The sequence below is a fragment of the Manacus candei genome, unplaced genomic scaffold, assembly GCF_025592945.1.
Source record: "Manacus candei isolate 608988 ecotype Guabito, Panama unplaced genomic scaffold, ASM2559294v1 h1tg000134l, whole genome shotgun sequence".
Classification (NCBI taxonomy): domain Eukaryota; kingdom Metazoa; phylum Chordata; class Aves; order Passeriformes; family Pipridae; genus Manacus; species Manacus candei.
Genome location: NW_026138182.1, coordinates 1 through 18,364, shown reverse-complemented (window position 1 = coordinate 18,364; position 18,364 = coordinate 1). Strand labels below are relative to the sequence as shown.

At 71.0% G+C, this 18,364-nt stretch overlaps 4 protein-coding genes across 5 annotated transcripts; 2 read left to right on the top strand and 2 right to left on the bottom strand.

The window, feature by feature from the left end:
* Nucleotides 1–3,784: 3,784 nt before the first annotated feature.
* WNT1 (Wnt family member 1) lies at nucleotides 3,785–5,716 on the bottom strand. The gene is made up of 4 exons (XM_051771450.1): nucleotides 5,616–5,716; nucleotides 5,081–5,334; nucleotides 4,628–4,893; nucleotides 3,785–4,273 (listed from the first exon to the last, which is right to left on the bottom strand). The coding sequence occupies exons 1-4, from the start codon at nucleotides 5,714–5,716 to the stop codon at nucleotides 3,785–3,787; spliced, it is 1,110 nt and encodes a 369-aa protein (XP_051627410.1).
* Nucleotides 5,717–8,545: 2,829 nt separating this feature from the next.
* On the top strand, nucleotides 8,546–11,610 carry ARF3 (ADP ribosylation factor 3). Of its 2 annotated transcripts, none has more exons than XM_051771462.1 (5): nucleotides 8,546–8,630; nucleotides 9,447–9,626; nucleotides 9,739–9,849; nucleotides 9,945–10,069; nucleotides 10,593–11,610. In XM_051771462.1, exons 2-5 carry the CDS (start codon nucleotides 9,479–9,481, stop codon nucleotides 10,752–10,754), a joined length of 546 nt encoding a protein of 181 aa, XP_051627422.1. In that variant the 5' UTR covers nucleotides 8,546–8,630; nucleotides 9,447–9,478; the 3' UTR covers nucleotides 10,755–11,610. The 2 variants fall into 2 exon arrangements, with proteins under 2 accessions (XP_051627422.1, XP_051627423.1); XM_051771463.1 differs by having other exon boundaries at nucleotides 8,556–8,630; nucleotides 9,408–9,626.
* Nucleotides 11,611–13,060: 1,450 nt separating this feature from the next.
* FKBP11 (FKBP prolyl isomerase 11) lies at nucleotides 13,061–15,221 on the top strand. The gene is made up of 6 exons (XM_051771465.1): nucleotides 13,061–13,231; nucleotides 13,672–13,737; nucleotides 14,376–14,463; nucleotides 14,552–14,585; nucleotides 14,671–14,741; nucleotides 14,821–15,221. Exons 1-6 carry the CDS (start codon nucleotides 13,115–13,117, stop codon nucleotides 15,036–15,038), a joined length of 594 nt encoding a protein of 197 aa, XP_051627425.1. The 5' UTR covers nucleotides 13,061–13,114; the 3' UTR covers nucleotides 15,039–15,221.
* A 24-nt stretch (nucleotides 15,222–15,245) lies between these two features.
* CCDC65 (coiled-coil domain containing 65) lies at nucleotides 15,246–18,358 on the bottom strand. Its single transcript, XM_051771464.1, has 8 exons — nucleotides 18,088–18,358; nucleotides 17,446–17,613; nucleotides 17,201–17,370; nucleotides 16,939–17,077; nucleotides 16,656–16,853; nucleotides 16,004–16,222; nucleotides 15,768–15,920; nucleotides 15,246–15,666 (listed from the first exon to the last, which is right to left on the bottom strand). The coding sequence occupies exons 1-8, from the start codon at nucleotides 18,211–18,213 to the stop codon at nucleotides 15,442–15,444; spliced, it is 1,398 nt and encodes a 465-aa protein (XP_051627424.1). The 5' UTR covers nucleotides 18,214–18,358; the 3' UTR covers nucleotides 15,246–15,441.
* Between the last annotated feature and the right edge of the window lie 6 nt (nucleotides 18,359–18,364).

Sequence of the window (18,364 nt, the reverse complement as noted above, 5' to 3'; positions counted from 1 at the left end):
GACCCCCGTGTGTCACCGGGGCTGGCATTGTCCCCAGAGAGCTCCGACCCTCATGTCACCGGGGCTGGCATTGTCCCCAGAGAGCTCTGCCCCTCGTGTGTCACCGGGGCTGGCATTGTCCCCAGAGAGCTCTGCCCCTCGTGTGTCACCGGGGCTGGCAGTGTCACCTGGGGACTGGTGTCCCCAGCCAGCCGTGACCCGCGTGTGTCGCTGGTGCTGGCGGTTGTCCCCAGGGTGTTATGGCCATGTGTGTGTTGGTGTCCCCAGAAAGCCGTGACCCACACGTGTCACCGGTGCTGGCACTGTCCCCGGAGAGCTGTGGGCATGGATGTGCCGGTGCTGGCTGCGTTCCCAAGGAACTGTGACCCGCGTGTGTCCGGATGCTGGTGGTGTCCGAGAGCCGTGCCCCTCGCGTGCCACTGGTGCCACTGGTGCCCTGAGATCTGTGCCCACGGATGTGCCACCGCTGTCGGTGTCCCTGCAGAGCCGTGACCCACGTGTGCAGCTGGCACCGGCCACGCCACAACGCCCGGGTGCCCTCAGCACTGTCCGTGTCCCCGCAGTGCCAGCCGCGGTGCCAGCCGCGCCGCATCCCTGCCCGTCCCCATCCCACCGTCCCCGCCGCGTCCCCGCATCCTGCCCGCGGTGCCGGCTCTCCCAGGCCGCGCGAGGAGCCGGTGGGAAGGGTCCGGTGAATGCGGCATTGTTGCGCGGGGTTGGAGTCACAGATAATTACCTCAATTAGTTACAATGGCAGAGTAATAAATACAGGCTTAGCGGCTCCTTCCCCACTGCGGCTTCTCAGATTAATCCAGCCCGGGCGAGCGGAGCTGAAAGGATTGATGGACAATTCATTAAACCCGCCGAATGCCGCACAAGGCACCCGTGAAGGCCGGCGTTAGCCCCCGGCGGCTCCGCTTTGTCCCTAATTGTTCGTCTCGGGCATTGGTCACCTATCAGGGAGTGGGTGACGGCGACGGTCCCCCCGGGGCTGGCATGCCCGGGGATTAGAGGCCAGCGCTGCCACCGTTGCTGGGCGCGTTGGCCCCGCGCCGGAGGAATGCGGCGGATGGGAGGGGGCGGCCGGACAAGCCGGGAGCGGGCGGGACGTGGGTCCGCGCCGACCGGAGGCGAGGGGAGCCGGGACGGGGCTGTGCCGCTGGCCGTGGGGACAGGACGGGATGGGGACGGTCCTGCAAGGTGGGATGGGGCCACCAGACAGTCGGTGCAGGAGGGCACAGCTCTGCCTGTCCTGCAGCTCTGGGCACTGTCCCATCCCTCTGCCCTGCACCTCTGGGCACCGTCCTGACCTTTTGTCCTGAACTTCTGGGAAGGACTCCATCCCTCTGTCCTGCACCCCTGGGCATGGCTCTGTCCCTCTGTCCTGCACCTCTGTGTGTCATCCTGTCCCTCTGACCTGAAACTTTGGTCACCATCCTGTCCATCTGTCCTGCATTTCTGGGCATGACACCATCTCTCTGCCCTACACTTCTGGGAGCATCCCTGTCCCTCTGTCCTGCACCTCTGCTCACTGTCCTGTCCCTTTGTCCCACACTCCCAGGCAGAGCCCCCCTGCACCCCACCCCTGCTGGGGGGGTGTCCCAGCCCTCCTCAGGCCCAGCTTGTGGCCACCATCCAGCTGTCACTTGGCTTCCCAGATGTGACAGGCTGGCACCGGGCAGGACCGCCCTGTCCCTGTTCCTGTCCCTGTCCCTGTCCCTGCACCGGCCCACAACAGCTATTTCCAGCACCCAGGAATATTTGTCCAAGCCGGGGAGGTCTGTGCCCTGTGCCCGGGGTGCCCCTGCCCGCCCGGGGGTCGCGGCTGCCCAAGGTGCCCGGCGGTCACCGGCCCGCAGGAAAAGCTGAGTAACAGAGGTGACTTATAAGAATGTCATTATCTATATTCCTGACTCCTACCGCAGGAAAACAGGCTATTTTCATGCCGGGGCAGGAGCAGAATTTAGCAGGCAGATAACCCGGCAGGCGGGAGATGCTCGGAGGGTTATTTCGGGCTGTGTTCCTTTCCAGGCGTTTTCCTCGCATTTCGGTGTTTTATTCCCCACGCTGGGCTGTGTTTTGACCTCGGCGCGGGCAGCGGGGGCCCCCGGGGTGTTTTTCCCCCCCCCCACCTCCTCTGCGTCCAAACATCAACTTTTCCACTATCGGCTCCGCGGGATATTTCGGGTGGCGGCCGCGTCATCCCCGCAGCCTTTGATGCGGCGGAGCCCCGGGGGCCCCGCGAGGTTCCCGGCTCCTGAGGGCAGCCCGGGCTGCGGGGACCTGCCCGGGGCAGGTGGGCACCAGGCTGGGGTCCCCCGGACACGCAGGGGGGGTGTGTGAGGTGCCCAAGATGTGACGACACGGGGTGGGGAGGGGGCTCTGTGCCAACCCCCTGTCCCAGGGGATACCCACCCTGGTGGGAAACCCATCCCGGTGGGATACCTGTCCCAGAGCGATGCCCTCCCCAAGGATGCCCATCCTGGGGCTATGCCCACCCCCTGTGGGATGCTTAGCCCGGGGGAAAACACACCCCAGGGGGATGCTCGTCCCAGAGGGATGCTCATCCCAGGGGGGTGCCTGTCCCGGTGGGATGCCCGTTCCAGTGGGATGCCCGTTCCGGTGGGATGACTGTCCCAAGGGGATGCTCGTTCTGCTGGGATGCCTGTCCCAGTGGGATACCCATCTCGGAGGGAAGTCCATCCCAAAGGGATGCCCATCCCAGGGGGATACCCGTGCCAGCAGGACACCTGCCAGCCACAGAACTGCACCCCACCTTTGCCACAGCCTTTCTCTGGCTGTGGCCAGACCCCACACACGGATGCGGGGCTGTGTGTGGGGCCAGTGGCCATCCCCGACCCCTCTGGCCCCCGCCCCGGTAACCCCGGTGCCCTCCCCGGCCCCCCTCCTCCCCCGGAGCCGAGGGGAGCCGTCAGCCCCGGCCGGGAGCGGTGATGGACGATGCTCATTCCCTGTCTGCCGTCTTGTACCTCCCGGGGCCGCTCCCAACGCCCGGCCCCGGCGGCACCAGCCCCGCCGCCCCGGCGAATTCCAGCGCCGGGGATGCCGCGGCCCAGGTGCCATGGTGATGGGCGCCCCAGCCCTGCCGAGGGACCGGCCAGGACGGCTGGGCTGGAGACGGGCACAGCGGGGGAAAGAAGGGGGTCTGAGGGGAGGGGATGGCGGAGACGGGAGGGAAGGAGGAGAAGGATGGACAAGACAGTGGCTGGAGGGGCTGATGGACACGGAATCGGGAGGTGAGGAGGTGGAGAGGTGATGGATGGACAGATGGACGTGGGCAGCAGACCCCACAGTGTGGGGGACATTGGTGTGCCCCCTCCCCAAGCTTGTACCCTCCCTTCCTCAGCCCCCCCAGACACGGATCAGGTCAGGACTGATAAAAATATATCCTTTATTCTTCTCTAAAGGCTATCAGTGACACCTGTAACAAAGCATCGTTATTATTAATTATTATTAATTATTATTTTCTTTAATTACAAAAAACGGGGCCTGGGGCCGGCGAAGCGGGGAGGGGGCGACGGCGTCGAACCGTCCACAATAAATATTTTATTTACAGCGAGGAGGGGACCCCGTGGAGCCGGGGGGTGGCCGGGAAGGTGCGTGGCACCGAGCCCACCCGTGGCAGGACGGGGGTCCCTGGGGGGCACATCCATACCCCCGCCCACGGGCGCCTCCAATCCAGCCGGGCACCCGTCATGGGGGGCGTGTGGCACAGACCCCCTCCGGGGCTGGGCAGGGCGGTCCCGGGGGCCGGGGTGGGGGGTCACAGACACTCGTGCAGCACCTGGGTGTTGGTGCAGTTGAGGCAGCTGACGTGGCAGCACCAGTGGAAGGTGCAGTTGCAGCGCTCGGTGACGCGCTGGGTGCGCGTGCGGTACCCGCGCCCGCAGCACAGCAGCTCGCACCCGTCCAGCCCCGGCGAGGAGCTGTTGCAGAACCTCCCCGCCGTGCCCGCCGTGCCCGTCTTCCCGCTGTAGGTGCAGAAGTTGGGGGACTTCTCGAAGTAGACGAGGTCGTGGGGCGAGGGCGGCTTGTGGGCCGGGTTCTCGGGCTCCAGGTGGTGCAGCTCCACCCGCGACGCCCGGTTGCTGCCCTTGTTGCCGTAGATGACGCGGGAGGCGCCGTCGAAGCGATCCTTCAGGACGTCGCCCACGGCGCGGAAGGTGGGCAGCCGCATCCAGCAGGTGCGGACGGTGCAGGAGCCCGACATGCCGTGGCACTTGCACTCCTGGCGCATCTCCGAGAAGACCGTCTGGAAGGGAAGAGGGGGGGTTTGGGGTGCTGTGAGCAGCCTGGAACCCCCCCTGCCCACCCCGAGGAACACGGAGCTCCTGCACCCCATTTCCCCACAGCGTCACGTCATGCTCAGCCTCCCAAAGCCGAGTGAGAGACTCTTCTCTGACAGTTCCCAACCCGCACATGGGGACAGGCTGAGGGGCTTGGTGGCCGTGCCCATCCCAGTGCCCACACCAGTGCTGCCTGAAGCCCCTCAGGGCATGCCCTCACCGTGCCCCTGGTGCCCTCACCATGCCCCTGGTGCCCTCACCGTGCCCCTGGTGCCCTCACCATGCCCCTGGTGCCCTCACCATGCCCCTGGTGCCCTCACCATGCGCCCGGCCTCGTTGTTGTGCAGGTTCATGAGGAACCGCAGGTCTCGGCCCTTCTCGCTGGAGTCCACAAACTCCCTCCCGAAGAGGCGCCCGAAGTCGATGTTGTCGCTGCAGCCCCCCCAGTGCCAGTCGGGCCCCCCAGGGCCACGGCGCCGGTAGTCGCAGGTGCAGGACTCGATGGACCCCTCGGAGCACGACCGGGCCACCGAGTGCGTCACGCCGGCGCTGGTGATGGCAAAGATGAACGCCGTCTCCCGGCAGCCTGCGGAGGGGAGCGGGCCCTCAGGGTGCTGCCAGGGCGGGGAGGGGGCACCCAGCAGCACCCCCAACCCTCCACCACAGCAGGCTGGCGACGCCCCACGGCAAACCAGGGGCTCTTTGCCGAGCATCCCGGCTCGGGGGTGCACGGAGGGGGTCGGGGGCCCCCCGTGCTGCCCCTGCAGCCTCACCCCGGTTGACGATTTTGCCGAAGATGTTGGGGCCCTGCGAGGTGGGACAGTTCCAGCGGCGGTTGCGGAACTGCCACTTGCACTCCTTGATGGCTGTCTGGAGGCCGGAGCTGACGCTGTGCAGGATGCCGGGGTTCTGCCGGATCAGCTTGCGCTGCTTGCGGCTCAGCAGCTGCAGGCTGGGGTCCAGCACCAGCTGCACGTTCTTGGAGTCCGTCAGCAGGTTGGTGGACGAGGCCACGTTGATGATGCCCCTGTGGCACAGGTGGGGACGGTGACCACCAGTGGGGGGGGGGTCCCCGGCATCTCCCTCCTCACCTCAACCTCCCCGGGGACTCCTTGATACTACTGGAGCATCCTCCTCCCCCGGGTATCCCCCGCAGGGATCCCACCCCGGGGATCGCAGCCCTGTGTCCCTCCACGTGCCCCATCCCTGGGTACGGGGCAGCTGCTGCTGCGCCGGTGCCAGCCCCTCTTTCCCACTCCACTGCCCCGGTACTGGTACCGGTGCCGGTGCCGGTGCCGTCGGACTCACCACCACCGCCCGCTGTTGTTCACCGCCAGCGTGTTGGAGAGGGAGGAGAGGGCCAGAGCCCAGAGCGCCCGGAGCGCCAGCCCCAGCGCGGCGGCGCGCATGGCTCCGGCCCCGGGAGCCCCGGCAGAGTGCGCGGGCGAGCGGCCGTCCCGGTATTTATGGTGCCGCGGAGCCCCCGGCCCGGCCCGCTACATCCACGCGTGTTTCCGGACGCGCGGGGCGGCTCCGAGATCAGGACGGCCGCGGGGGGACGCGGGGAGCGCCGGGCGGGCGGGCCGGCACCGGCACCGGCACGGGGGTGCAGCCGGTGGCCGGGGCGCGGCGTCGGGGGTGCGGTGCCCGGCGCTCCCTGCCCGGTCCCCGGAGCGCGGCGTCGGGCGCTCCTTGAGCGGTGCCGCCGCCGCAGCCCCGGCGCTCGGCAGTCCGGGCGCGGTACCCCGTGTCGGTACCGGTTCTCCGCGGTCCGTTCGCGGGACCCGGTGCCCGGTGCTCGGTGCCGGCGGCTCCCCGGAGAGGCGGCCCGGCTGGACTCGGCTCGGCGCGGCGGGTGCGCAGCGCTCAGCACCCGGGAGCATCTTCCAGCCCCTTCCCTCTTATAGGGGCGGCGCGGAGGGTCCCCGTGGGCCGGTCCCCGCCGCGCGGGGCCTCCCCGCGTCCTCGCCCTAACAATGGGGAGCGGCGGAGCCGCGGCACCTCTTACGGGGCGGCGGGAGCGGCGGCGCCGGGGCTGTCCGTCACGGGCCGGATTAGCCCGGCGGGTGGCTGCGCCCCGGCCCCGTGCCCAGAGCCCCCGGCTGCCGTCCCCCGCCCTCCCCGCCGCCCCTCGCACACGCTCTACCGGCACCGGCGGGGGGAGCCCAGCGCGACCCGCGACAGCTCCCGGCACAAGGAGGAGCCGGTTCCGGAATAGCCCGGGACGGCCCGGGACGGCTCCGGGCGTACGGAGGGAGTGGGGAACGGGGATAGCCCGGGATCTCCCGGGACAGCCCGGGGTGCACAGGGAGGTGGAGTGACGGGATCTCCCGGGACAGCCCCGGGCGCACGGGGGAGGCAGAATTCAGGGGCCACCGGCTTTGCGGGGGACAGGACGTGCAGCCCCCCGGGACGTAGGACCACCGGAGCCGCGCTGGTGACGGTGCCGGTCCGGAGCCCCCAGATCCCCCTCTCGTCCCGATCCGTGCCCGGCGCGACAGGACGGCCGCGTCCCTCGCCGCTCGGGCCCGGGCTGTCCTGGGCTGTCCCGGGCTGTCCTGGCGGCACCCCGCACCCTCGTGAACGTGCCCGTGGACACCTACGGAGTGCACAACCCGCGTGGGCGCGGCACGGCCCCGCACGGCTCCCGCTGCCCCGGGGCGCCCAGTCTGGGCCGGTACCGGGTGTGTCAGAGGGGCGGATGAACAGGGGGGACGGAGGGACTGAGGGAGACAGAAGAATGAAGGGCAGGGGGTGCCCGGCCGCAGGGGGGGGCGGTCCGGGGTGCCCACGGCCAGGACACGGTCACGCAGGGCCGGTGCTGGTGGCCCGGTCTCGGTTGGGACAAGGCTCTGTCCCCGCTGTCCCCGGGCGGGTGTGAAGTCCCCGGTGCGGAGCCGGGCGGGCCGGGGGGGCTGAGCTGAGCCCCCCGTTGGGGCGGGGCCCGGGGGGTGTAATCCCCCCGCCGCGGTTTCCCCGGACCAGTCATGCGGGGCCGGATTAGCCCCGCTCGCCCGTCACGGCCCGGGGCCGCCGCTCATCAGTTCAATTCAGGGACGGACAAAGCCCGGACGGCGGCGGCGGGGGGCTCGCGCCGGGCACCCCCCGCATCCCCTCCCCCGGCCCGGCAGGGGCCCAGGGACGCCCCGGGGTCTGATCCAGGAAGGCTCTCCCGCCTCCCCCCGCCCCGGTTCCCGGCCGGGCCGGGCCGTGTCCGCGCCCTCCGGCCGCCGCCCCGTCGGGGCTCCCGGGGCTGAGGTCAGCGGCCGCGGGGAGGCCCCGGGGCGCGGCCGAGAGGGCCCTGCCCGGGGTTGTGCCACCAGTGGCGGGGCCCAAACACGGCCCGCGCCTCCCCCGCTACATCCCGGGATTCTCCGGGACCTCCGGCCCCCCCGCACCCCCTGCCCGCTGTCCCGAGGCCCCGTTGCCCCCCATCCCCTCTGCTGCGACCCGCCGGCGGCCCGAAGGGCGATGCTCGGGAACCGCCCCCAGCGCCAGGGGTCCGGTGGAGCCGTTCCCGCGGCCGTCGGGGCGGTCGGTGCTGCCGGTGCCCTCAGGGTGGCCGCCGGTACCGGGCCGGGGGCCGGGGCGCCCGTCCCGTCCCGTCGCACCGGGCAGGGGCGGACGGACGGACAACAGGGACATTCGGAAGTGGAGGGGGACCCGGGGGTCCACCGCACCCGCTGCCGGTCCCTGCCCTGTCCGTGAGCACCGGGACGGCCTCGTTACAGCCGGTACCGGGACGGCGCGGGTGGGCTCAGCCTGGCCCGGGGTTCCCGTATGGGGGGGGAGCATCCCCGGGACCCCCGTGACGTTTTGGGGTCCCCGCCCCCCCGTGAAGCACAGGGCACGCCGGGGTCGGCCGGGGTTCTGCCTCTCCCGGTGCGCACGGAGCGGGGGGGGGAGCACCGGGACCCCCCGCTCCCCGCCGCCCCATCCCGACCCCCGGTGCGGGTCCCCCCAGAGTGGAGGGGCTCCCGGCAGGGGGGGGTGTGGGCGGGGAACGACACCGGGACCCCCCCTCCGAGCCCCCCCCCGCCCCGCACTGCTGCATCCGTCGCCATGGTAACGCCTCGCGGCTCTCGCGATTGCACCCCCTCCGTTCCCCCCGCCCCCCCCCCCCCCCGCCGCTCCCCGCGCGCGCCCCCGGTCCCGGTGCGGGGGGGGGGGGGGGCGGGTGTGCGGGAAGCGGTGCGGGGCGGCGGGGGGGGGGCACCGGGCGCTCTCGCGAGATCGGCGCGATCGGGGCCTCCGCTTCCGGCGGCGGGAGCGGTGCAGAGTCAGCGGCGGCGGGGGCGGCACCGGCACCGGCACCGGCACCAGGTGCGGGGGGGGGGGGCCCGCGCCGCGCCGCGGGGGGATGCGGGGCGCGGGCATCGCCGGGGGGCGGGATGGGGGGGGCACACACGCGCGCGCAGGGGGGTCGGCACCGCACCGGCCCCGCGGGGAGGGGGGGGCGGCTGCAGCGCGTGCGGGGGTTCCCGGTGCGGCGGGGGGGTGCGGAGCCCCCGGAGCGGAGGGGTGGGGAGGGGGGGGTCGTACCGGGGGAGGGGGGAGGTGCGGTGCGGCGGGCGGGGGCGGGGGGCGATGCGGCGCGGGGGGGCGGCGCAGTGCGGGGGGGGGAGGCGGTGATTTGGGAGGATGGGGGGTGGTGTGGGATGGGGGGAGAGGTGAATTCGGGGGGTCCCGGGGGCGGGCGGCTGCACACGGATCTGGGGGGGGAGGGCGCTGCGGTGCGGGGGGGGGCGATGAGGGTCCCCCCGGCGAGGCTGCGGTGATGGGGGGGATCGTGCGGGGGCTGGAAGTGCAGAGGGGGGGTCGAGGACGGGGGGGCTCTGCTCCCCCCGAGTAGGGCGCGATCTCTGCCTCAGTTTCCCCCTGTGCAACACCCTGGGCTGTCCCCTTGCAGGGTGGGCCCCCCCCGCTTACAGCCCCCCCATATCGAGCTGCACACAGGGACGCCCCCACGGAGTGCGTGACCCACTCCTCAGCCCCTCACTTGGGGTCCCCCAAGCCCCGCATCCCCCCGGGACGTGGGGCTCCCCCATCCCTGCAGCCCCCCCCGGAGCACGGGGGATCCCTACAGCCCCCTCCCTGCAGATTTCAGGGCCACCCCCAGCCTGCCCCGTGCCCCCGCAGGATCCGGCCTCGGAGCCAGCGCCGCCGTCACCATGGGCAACATCTTCGGGAACCTGCTGAAGAGCCTGATCGGGAAGAAGGAGATGCGGATCCTGATGGTGGGGCTGGACGCCGCCGGGAAGACCACCATCCTCTACAAGCTCAAACTGGGGGAGATCGTCACCACCATCCCCACCATCGGTGGGTGGGGTTGGGGGGGCACCAAGCCCATACCCCTCCCCATCGGGGCTCTCCTCCGAGGGGGCTCGCGGCTCCCCGTGCCTCAGTTTCCCTCTGCTGTCGCTGCCCGCAGGGTTCAACGTGGAGACGGTGGAGTACAAGAACATCAGCTTCACCGTGTGGGACGTGGGTGGGCAGGACAAGATCCGGCCCCTCTGGAGGCATTACTTCCAAAACACCCAGGGTGTGTGTCCTGGGGTGGGGCACAAGGGGGTGAGGGAGGCCGAGGGGACCCCGCCAGCACCAGGGACCCCACCAGTGCCCGCTCCTGTCCCCCAGGGCTGATCTTCGTGGTGGACAGCAACGACCGGGAGCGGGTGAACGAGGCGCGGGAGGAGCTGATGCGGATGCTGGCGGAGGATGAGCTGCGGGACGCCGTCCTGCTCGTCTTTGCCAACAAGCAGGTGGGTCTGGGGGCGGGCAGGGCCCCCGTGGCAGGGCTGAGACCGTGCCCAGGGCGTCAGGGCTGTGCCAGGAGTGTGCCCATCCCCAGGGTGTCAGGGGTGGTATCTGGGTGTTCCAGGATCCCATTCCCGGGGTGTCAGGGCTGGTATCTGGGTGGCTGTTTCAGGAGCCCATTCCCAGGGTGTCAGGGCTGGTATCTGGGTGGCTGTTCCAGGAGCCCATTCCCGGGGTGTCAGGGCTGGTATCTGGGTGTTCCAGGAGCCCATTCCCGGGGTGTCAGGGCTGGTATCTGGGTGGCTGTTCCAGGATCCCATCCCCGGGGTGTCAGGGCTGGTATCTGGCCCCTGCTGTGGCAGGACTGTGCCCATGCCCGTGGTACCAAGGTTGGTGTCAAAGAGACCCCACGGCAGGACCACGTCCATCCCCGTGGCGTCAGGGCTGGTGCCAGCCCCCGTGGCAGGGCCGTGCCCATCCCCGTGGTGTGATGGCCAGCACGTGATGCCCCTCCCCGTGCCCCCCCAGGACCTGCCCAACGCCATGAACGCGGCGGAGATCACGGACAAGCTGGGGCTGCACTCCCTGCGCCACCGTAACTGGTACATCCAGGCCACCTGTGCCACCAGCGGGGACGGGCTCTACGAGGGCCTCGACTGGCTCGCCAACCAGCTCAAGAACAAAAAGTGAGGGGGGGCCACCCCGTGCCCCCCCGGCCCCCCCCCGGGGCCACGCCAGGGCCCCCCCAGCCGCCCCCTCCCCGCCCCGGCTGGGTTTTGCTTTCTTCTGGCACCGGTTGCTGTGGGGTTTTTCGCCTTTTTTGGGGTCCCCCTGGTTCCCCTCGGATCTCGTGTGTGCGTGCGTGGAATTAGAGCTCTATATAACGCCCGGGGGGGGCGGGGGCAGAGCCCCAGGAGAGGAGGGGGGGCTGGGGGCTGGGGGAGTCCCCTTGGCGCTGCCCTGACCCGGGGGGGGGGCCAGGGACACCCCGTCCCCATGCATGTCCCTGCACCCCTTGCCTTCCTCTGGACCAAATGTGGGGGCAGCGGGGCTGTGGAGGGGGATTTGGGACCATACACGCCCCTCCTCCCTCCCAGCACCCCCTCCTGGCCCTGAGTGCCCCCCCCCGGGGGTCCCACACGTCCCCGGCCCCCCCCCCCCCATGTCACTTCGAGGCAGGTCTCCTCCCCGCAGCGCGACCCTAATGGAGGGGGGGGCACACGGGGCTGCCGGGACCCCCGCCGTCCCCCTGGCCGTGCCCCCCCCTCACCCGGCCGCCTGTCCCCACCCCCTCCATGCCAGCATAGTGATTGTATGTCCCTGCCCCTCACAGACAGACGGTGTCCCCCCCTCCCGTGCTGTCCCCCCCCTCCCCAGCACCGTATTTATACCCCCGGTCTGTGCTTGGTGTGACGTGTCGCTGCGGCTCTGCCCCGTCCGGGGACGTGTGTTCTCGCCCCCCCTCCCCAGCCCCCCCCCCCCACGCCTGAGACGGTGGGTGACCCCCTCCCAACCCCCCCCTTGGATATTAAACATGTTTTATGTAGTGCTGCCCCTCGGCTCTTCTTCCGCAGCCCCCCCGGCGCGGGGGTCCCGCGGAGGGGACGGTGATGGACAGCCCCGGGCTGCCTTTAATTAGAAAGAGCTTAACGGGGGCGAGGGGGGGGGGGCTGGCAGGGGGCGAGGGGGGGCCCCCCCCTCCTTCCCAGGCTCATCTTTAGGGGAATATTGGATGAAATGGCAAATCCCATTAGTGCTAATCCCAGCTGGGGCGTGGGGACGGTGCCAGCGCCGGCCTGGGCGCGAGTGGGGGCTCGGTCCCCCCGTGTCACCCCCCAGCCCTGTGTCACACCCACCCCCCCGTAAGTCGAGGGGGGGCTGAGTGGCATTTGGAGCCAGCGCTGCCATCCCCATCCCTGTGTCCCCTCTGGGCTGCTGGCTGGGGGGCTGCTCTTGGCTGTGATGATGGCACGGGGGGGTCAGACGGGGGGTGTCCGGGGCTCCCCGGTTGGTGGGAGCCGCAGAGATGACACCGGGGGGGCTGCGGTGGCAGTGACCGGGGCTCCCCGGTGGGGGGGGCAGCGGAGCCGGCACCGGCGCGTTCCCACCGGCCGGACCGAGGGCTTTGTGCGGCGGGGGCTGACCGGCGCCCCTAATCCCATTAGCGCCCCGGGCCCCGCCGCCAGCCCGGCTTCCCCACCTCTCGGCAACCGGGGCTGGTATGTGGGTGCGCCGGTGGGGCCGGCGTGCCGATGCCGTCGTCCGGGAGCTGCACCGGGGCCACCACCGGCGTCAACGGGGCCACCGTCCGGGAGCTGTACCGGGGCCAGTGCCACCGCTGCTGGCAACGGGGCCATCACTGCTGGCACGGGGCGAGGGATCCGCGTGCCGGTGTGACCCCCTCAGACCGGGGGGACTCTGCGGGCTGGGGACCCCCAGGCACAGGACGGCGATGTTTGGGGCAAATTCGGTCCCACCGGGCCCTAATCGAGCCCCCGGGTCCCCCGCTCGGGCTCGGCTGCTCTTGTTGGGCACGGCTGGGAGCTGGAAGGGACGCTGGGGGTGCCAGGAGAAGGGATGCTCCGCCGGGGGCCGGGGGGGGGTCCCGGGTCCCGGTGGGCGCCGGTTTCCCCGGGCGGTGCTGCCGCCTGCTGGCACCGGCGGCGACGGGACACCGGGAGCTGTACCCGGGGAACGAGCCCCCCCGGTCCCGAACCCCTCCCGGACCCCCACCCGGCCCTCCACCATGACGCCCCCCGGGACCTCCTGCCCGGGACAGTGCCCGGACCTCGGCGGACCTCGGTGCCGGCCGGGCTGGGTGGCACCCGGTGGCACCGGCTGGCACCGGAGCGCACGCGTGCCACCGGGCACCGACAGAGCGGCCAGTCCCGGGGACCCCCCCTGTCCCTCGACCCCGCCGGGGCCCGGGGGCAGCCGGGGGTGCCCGTCCTGGGGCCGGTCCCGGGGCGGGGGGCGGTCCCGGGGGCGGTGCCCGGGGCGGGAAGGGCGGTCCCGGTGCCGGTCCCGGTTCCTCCGCCGCCAGCCCGGCCATGCCGTCCCCCGCCGCGCTGCTGCTCCTGGCGCTGCTGCTGCCGCCGCCGCCGCTCGCCCGCGCCGCCGAGAGCGAAACCGAAACCGGCGCCCGGGAGCTGCGGCTGGAGACCATCGTGAGCACGGGGAAGGGGCGGGAGGACCGGGAGGCACCGGGGACCCCCGCGGCCCCTTCGGGCGGGGAGCTGGGACCGGCGGGGCACCGGCGGGACGCTGGCGGAGGACGGAGGCACCGGCGGGGAACGGGGCACCCGCGGGACGCTGTTGCTCGGGGGGCACCGGAGAGCCCGGCCTGGGCACGGGGGGCGGGGGGGCACAGCGTACCGGGAGGACCGGGCTGCGGAACGAGTGCGAGCCGGGGGGCACCGGGAGGACCGGACGGCCGCGGGGGGGCACGGGGAGGACCGGGCTGCGGGGAGGAACACGGGGGAGGACGGGGGAGCCGGGGGGAGAGTCCGGTTCGCGGAGCGCTGGGGGGACACGTGGGCACGGGGGGTGCGGGGACCCCGAGGCGAGGGGGCCCCGTCCCGGCTCCCAGTGACCCCCCCCATTGCAGGTGGCCCCCCCCGAGGGCTGCACGGAGCTGTCGGCGCCGGGGGACACGGTGCACATCCACTACACGGTGCGGGCGGGAGGAACACGTCAGCACTGCGCTCCCGCGGGCGGGGCGGGGGGCACCGGCACGGGGTGGGGGGGGGCTCGGCCGGCACCGGGGCGGTAGCGGGGGTGGTACCGGGGTGGACACTGGGGTGGCACCGGGGCGGTACCGGAGTGAGTGTAGGGGTGGCACCGGGGTGGGCATGGGGATGGCACAAGGGTGGGCATGGGGGTGACGCCAGAGTGGCACTGGAACTGGGATGGCGACAGCCCCAGGATGGGCTCTGGGTGGCACCTGGACTGGCACAGGGGTAGCACTGGGGTTGGCGGCCTGGGGATGGCACTGGGGTGGGCTCTGGGGGAGCACCTGGGAAGGCACAGGGGTGGCACTGGGGCTGGCGTGGGAGAACCCGAGTATGGGCATGGTTGGCACTGGGATAAGCCCGAGGATTGCCCTGAAGCGGTGGGGATGTCCCCAGGATGGCACGGGGGTGGCACAGTGGGGGACACCGGAACTGGGACCAGCACAGGGATGGCACAGGGTGGGCACTGGGATCAGTACCAAAGCAGGAGTGGGATGATACTGGGCCCCGCCTGGAGAAAGCACTGGGGCCGCATCCCCAGGGGTGACCCCGGCTGTGACCGTGTCCGTGTGTCCCGCAGGGCACCCTGGAGGATGGGCGGATCATCGACTCCTCCCTGAGCCGGGACCCGCTCCAGGTGGAGCTGGGCAAGCGCCAAGTGATCCCCGGTGAGTGGGGGCTGAGGGGACCGGGGTGGGGGGCGAGGGGTACCCAGGCCCCCAGACCCGGCTCACCCCTCTCCCCGCTCTCCTGCAGGCCTGGAGCAGAGTCTGCTGGACATGTGTGTGGGGTAAGCGGGGATGGGGGGCACGGGGGTGGGCAGCGTCCCCCCACCGTGTCCCCACCACGTGGCACCCACGGTCTCCCCGTGGCAGGGAGAAGCGCAGAGCCATCATCCCCCCTCACCTGGCCTACGGCAAGCGGGGCTCCCCCCCCACCATCCCAGGTGAGTGCAGCCCTGGGGGTCCCCGTGGGGTCCCCCCCGAGCCGCCATGGCCCCCGCTCAGGCCGTGCCCCCCTGGCAGGTGACGCGGTGCTGCGGTTTGAGGTGGAGCTGGTGGGGCTGTCCCGGGCCAGTTACTGGCAGAAGGTGGTGAACGAGGTGGTGCCGCTGCTGTGCCTGGGGCTGGTGCCGGCCCTGCTGGGGCTCATCGGGTTCCACCTGTACCGCAAGGCCAGCAGCCCCAAGCTCTCCAAGAAAAAGCTGAAGGAGGAGAAGAGGAACAAAGCCAAAAAGAAATAAAACCTTCCCCTCGGCATCTGTGGCTGCTCTGACTGGGACAGTGGTGGGGATGGAGCAGTGGGAAGGGGCTGTGCACCCCCCCAGCTCCCTGCCTGCTCCAGGGCCTTGGTGGGTCACATCAGACCTGAGTGGAAGGTGACAGAGCCCTCCCCCGCTCAGTGAATCCCAGAAATAAGACCCTGGAGCACATTTTTGGGCAGTTTTGCTCTTTTATGGCATCTCCAGGCAGTGACAAGTCCCTGGTGTCCCCAAGCACCAGGCAGGTCCCTGGTTTGCCCGTGGGGGTCTCAGCTGGAGCCGGCAGAGCCTCGGACGGGGTCTGGGGGGGTGACCCCTCCCTGGAGGCTCTCGGGGTGTGCTGTGTCCTGATGTCCCCGAGCTTGGCCCCGCCCCAGCTCGGGGCTCATTTCTGGGGACGTGGCTCTTGCTTGGTGGCGAGGAGGGGGTCGAGGTCTTTGAGCACCTTCCTGCTGACCGAGACCCCCGCCAGGTACTGCTGGAGCAGCTCCCGCAGGTGCCGGTTCCTGTTTGCCAGGGCTGCCCGTGTCCGCTCCAGCACCTTCTCCTCCAGCTTGGCCTTGTTGAACCGCTGCCAGAACCGCTCCAGCCCCACGTAGTCCTGCGCGGCCTGGGGGGAGGCAGGGACAAGAGCTGGGGGGTCCTCAGGGCCGGATCCCGACCCTTGCTCCCTGTGGGCACATCCGGGACCCCCGGGCAGTGCCTCCTCACCTGTGCCAGGGGCTCCACGGGGGCCTCCTCCAGGACTCTGCGGGCGTCCTGCAGCTCCCCCTCGGCCAGCGAGGAGGGGTAGAAGGGCAGCACCTTCTCCTCCTCCGTCTCCAGCCTGCGGCACATCTCGGCCAGGCGCAGGATGCGCTGGGCCTGGGGGGGATAACACGGGGAAGGGCAGGTGGGAGGGGACACCGGGACACCGGGATGTCCCCCCTCGGCACTGCCGGGCTCACCTTCTCCACCACCCGCAGCAGCGCCTTGAGGGCGGCCCCGCTCTGGCAGCTGAGCGTGGCCAGGTCGGCGCGAGCCGCGGCCACCGCCCGGGTCACCTCCTTGCGGAGCTCCTGGAGCTGCCTCAGGGCCTCTTCCTTCCCCTCCCGGGCCCGCTGGATCTGCTCCTCGCTCTCCCGGGCGTGAGCCGCGATCTGGGCCCTGGTGGCCGCCACCGTGTCCTGGTGGAACAGGGGGTTGGGTGCCGGGGAAAATTCCCTCGTGGGAAGGCTGGTGGGGCACTGGAGTGGGCTGGTCAGGGCAGTGGTGGGTGTGCTGTCCCCTGGGAGCGTTCGAATAACGGCTGGATGTGGCACCTGGGGACGTGGTTCAGTGGTGGCCTTGGTAGTGTTGGGTTGATGGTTGGACTCGATGGTCTCAGAGGCTTTTCCAGCCTTAATGATTCCATGAGTTTACGAGCCACAGCTCAGGTGCTGCAGCACAAGCTCTTTGGGAGGCCCCTGCTTAGCCCAGCCCGTTGTCACCTCCCGGTTAATGGCTGGACTCGATGGCCTTGGAGGCTTTTCCAACCTCAACAGCTCCGTGCTTCCATGGGAAGCGAGCAGTGGGCAGGGGTGTCCCTGTTCCCACAGCCACCCAGCTCCCTGCCAAAACCTGGAGCTTCTGCAGCTTCTGCGACTGCTCCTCGATCTCCCGGGAGCTCTTCTCACACTTCCTCAGCAGCTCCTTGAACTCGGCCATCTTGTGCTCCGTGGCCTCGTTGTAGCTCTGCCGGGCCTTCTGGATCTGCTTCCACAGCCCCTCCAGCCTCCCCACCAGCTGCAGGCGGCTGTACTGCTGCTCCTGCCAGCTCTGGGGACACACAGGGGGTGACCTGCCGCCCCCAGACCTCCCTCTCCAGCCCTAAAGCCCCCTGGCCGCTCCCTCCTGCCCCTGCCTTGCTTTTGATGTCGTCCCGGGCGCTCTGGAAGCCCAGCGTGGCCTCGTGGTCGGTCCTGGCGTGGTCCTGCTCCGTGGCCAGCGCCATGTCCTCCAGACACCAGCTTTCCCACTCCTGCTGCTTCAGGATGATCCTCCTGCAGGAACACACAGGGGGGCACAGGGGTTCCCTCTCCGTCAGAGGCTCAGCCTCACCCTGGGACACCCCCCGGGCGCCGCTGCTGCCCCGTCCCCCTTCTCCCCCCAGAAATCCCGCACACCTCTCAGCCTCAAACTCTGCCTTCAGGGCGCCCACCTGGGCGGCAAACCCCTCCTCCAGGTAGCCCAGGCGGCAGCGCTGGAGCTGCAGCAGCTGGTCCGTGAGGCTCAGGTGGCTGCGCAGGGCGCGGCTCTGCTGCTCCTCCGCCTCCTCCAGCTCCCTCAGCAGCGCCTGGGGAGTTTAGGGGGGGGGGGGTCACAAGCGTCCCCTGCGGCCCCCCCCCGGCCCCGCCGGCCCCGCAGCCACCTCGATGACGGCGTCCTTGCAGTCCATGGCCTGCGAGAAGGTCTGGCTGAGGGTCTCGATGTCCCCGCGCAGCTCCTGGTCCTTGGCGTGCCGCAGCGCCGAGCGCCACAGCGTCCTCAGCTGGTGGAGCCCCCCCGTGCTGAGCTGCTGCTCCCGGGACAGCTTGTCCTGCGGGGGGGGGGGCGCGGGAGGTGTGGCAGGGGGGCTGCCCACCCGGGGTGATGGGGGTATTGGCCGGGGGAAGGTGGTTTGGGGAGCTTGGAGTGGGAGGGGGCGGCAGGTCTGGAGATGGGGGTGAGCTGGGGGGGAAATGGGCTTAGGGGAGCTCGGAGGGGGAGATGGGGGTGGGCAGGGGGCGATGGGGGGCTGGGAAGGGTGTGGTGGGGAGGTTGGAATGAGCCTGGGGATCTCTGGAGGGAGAGATGGAGATGGGTGGGGGGAAAATGGGCCTGGAGGGTCCTGGAGGGGGAGATGGGAGTGGGCAAGGGGCGATGGGGGGACTGGGGAAGGAGATGGGGGCGAGCTCGGGGGGGTCTGGAGATGGGGTTGAGCAGGGGAAAAGGAGGCTGGGGGATCCCTGGAGGGGTCCTGGAGGTTTGTGGGGGGTTGCAATGGGGGCATCGCTGCAGTGGGGTCCCGGACCTGCAGGAAGCGGGTGAGCAGCTCCCGCCTGGTCTTGGCCGCCTCCTCCTCGGCCAGCGCTTGGCTCTGCAGCAGCAGCAGCTCGGCCTCGGCCGCCCCAGGGGCGCCGGGACGGGCCCCCGCCATGGCTGGACCTGGGATCCGTTGGTAGGGGTGGGGGGACGCTCAGGGGGGGCTCAGTGGTGGCCCCTCCAGGGCCCACCCAGGCCCGTTTCCCCCTGTTCATCCCCCCTCTCCCCGTCCAAGGACCCCTCGGCCTCATCGCCCTCTGCCCACC

Coding starts and splice junctions, on each gene's coding strand:
- ARF3 (XM_051771462.1), top strand. CDS start 9,479: ATGGGCAACATCTTCGGGAACCTGCTGAAGAGCCTGATCGGGAAGAAG. Junction 9,627..9,738: donor CACCACCATCCCCACCATCG/GTGGGTGGGGTT, acceptor CGCTGCCCGCAG/GGTTCAACGTGGAGACGGTG. Junction 10,070..10,592: donor TCGTCTTTGCCAACAAGCAG/GTGGGTCTGGGG, acceptor GTGCCCCCCCAG/GACCTGCCCAACGCCATGAA.
- CCDC65 (XM_051771464.1), bottom strand. CDS start 18,213: ATGGCGGGGGCCCGTCCCGGCGCCCCTGGGGCGGCCGAGGCCGAGCTG. Junction 17,614..18,087: donor TGCTCACCCGCTTCCTGCAG/GTCCGGGACCCC, acceptor CCCCCCCCGCAG/GACAAGCTGTCCCGGGAGCA. Junction 16,223..16,655: donor AGAAGCTGCAGAAGCTCCAG/GTTTTGGCAGGG, acceptor CTGTTCCACCAG/GACACGGTGGCGGCCACCAG.
- FKBP11 (XM_051771465.1), top strand. CDS start 13,115: ATGCCGTCCCCCGCCGCGCTGCTGCTCCTGGCGCTGCTGCTGCCGCCG. Junction 14,464..14,551: donor CAAGCGCCAAGTGATCCCCG/GTGAGTGGGGGC, acceptor GCTCTCCTGCAG/GCCTGGAGCAGAGTCTGCTG. Junction 14,586..14,670: donor CTGCTGGACATGTGTGTGGG/GTAAGCGGGGAT, acceptor TCCCCGTGGCAG/GGAGAAGCGCAGAGCCATCA.
- WNT1 (XM_051771450.1), bottom strand. CDS start 5,716: ATGCGCGCCGCCGCGCTGGGGCTGGCGCTCCGGGCGCTCTGGGCTCTG. Junction 5,335..5,615: donor AACAACAGCGGGCGGTGGTG/GTGAGTCCGACG, acceptor CCTGTGCCACAG/GGGCATCATCAACGTGGCCT. Junction 4,274..4,627: donor ACAACGAGGCCGGGCGCATG/GTGAGGGCACCA, acceptor CTTCCCTTCCAG/ACGGTCTTCTCGGAGATGCG.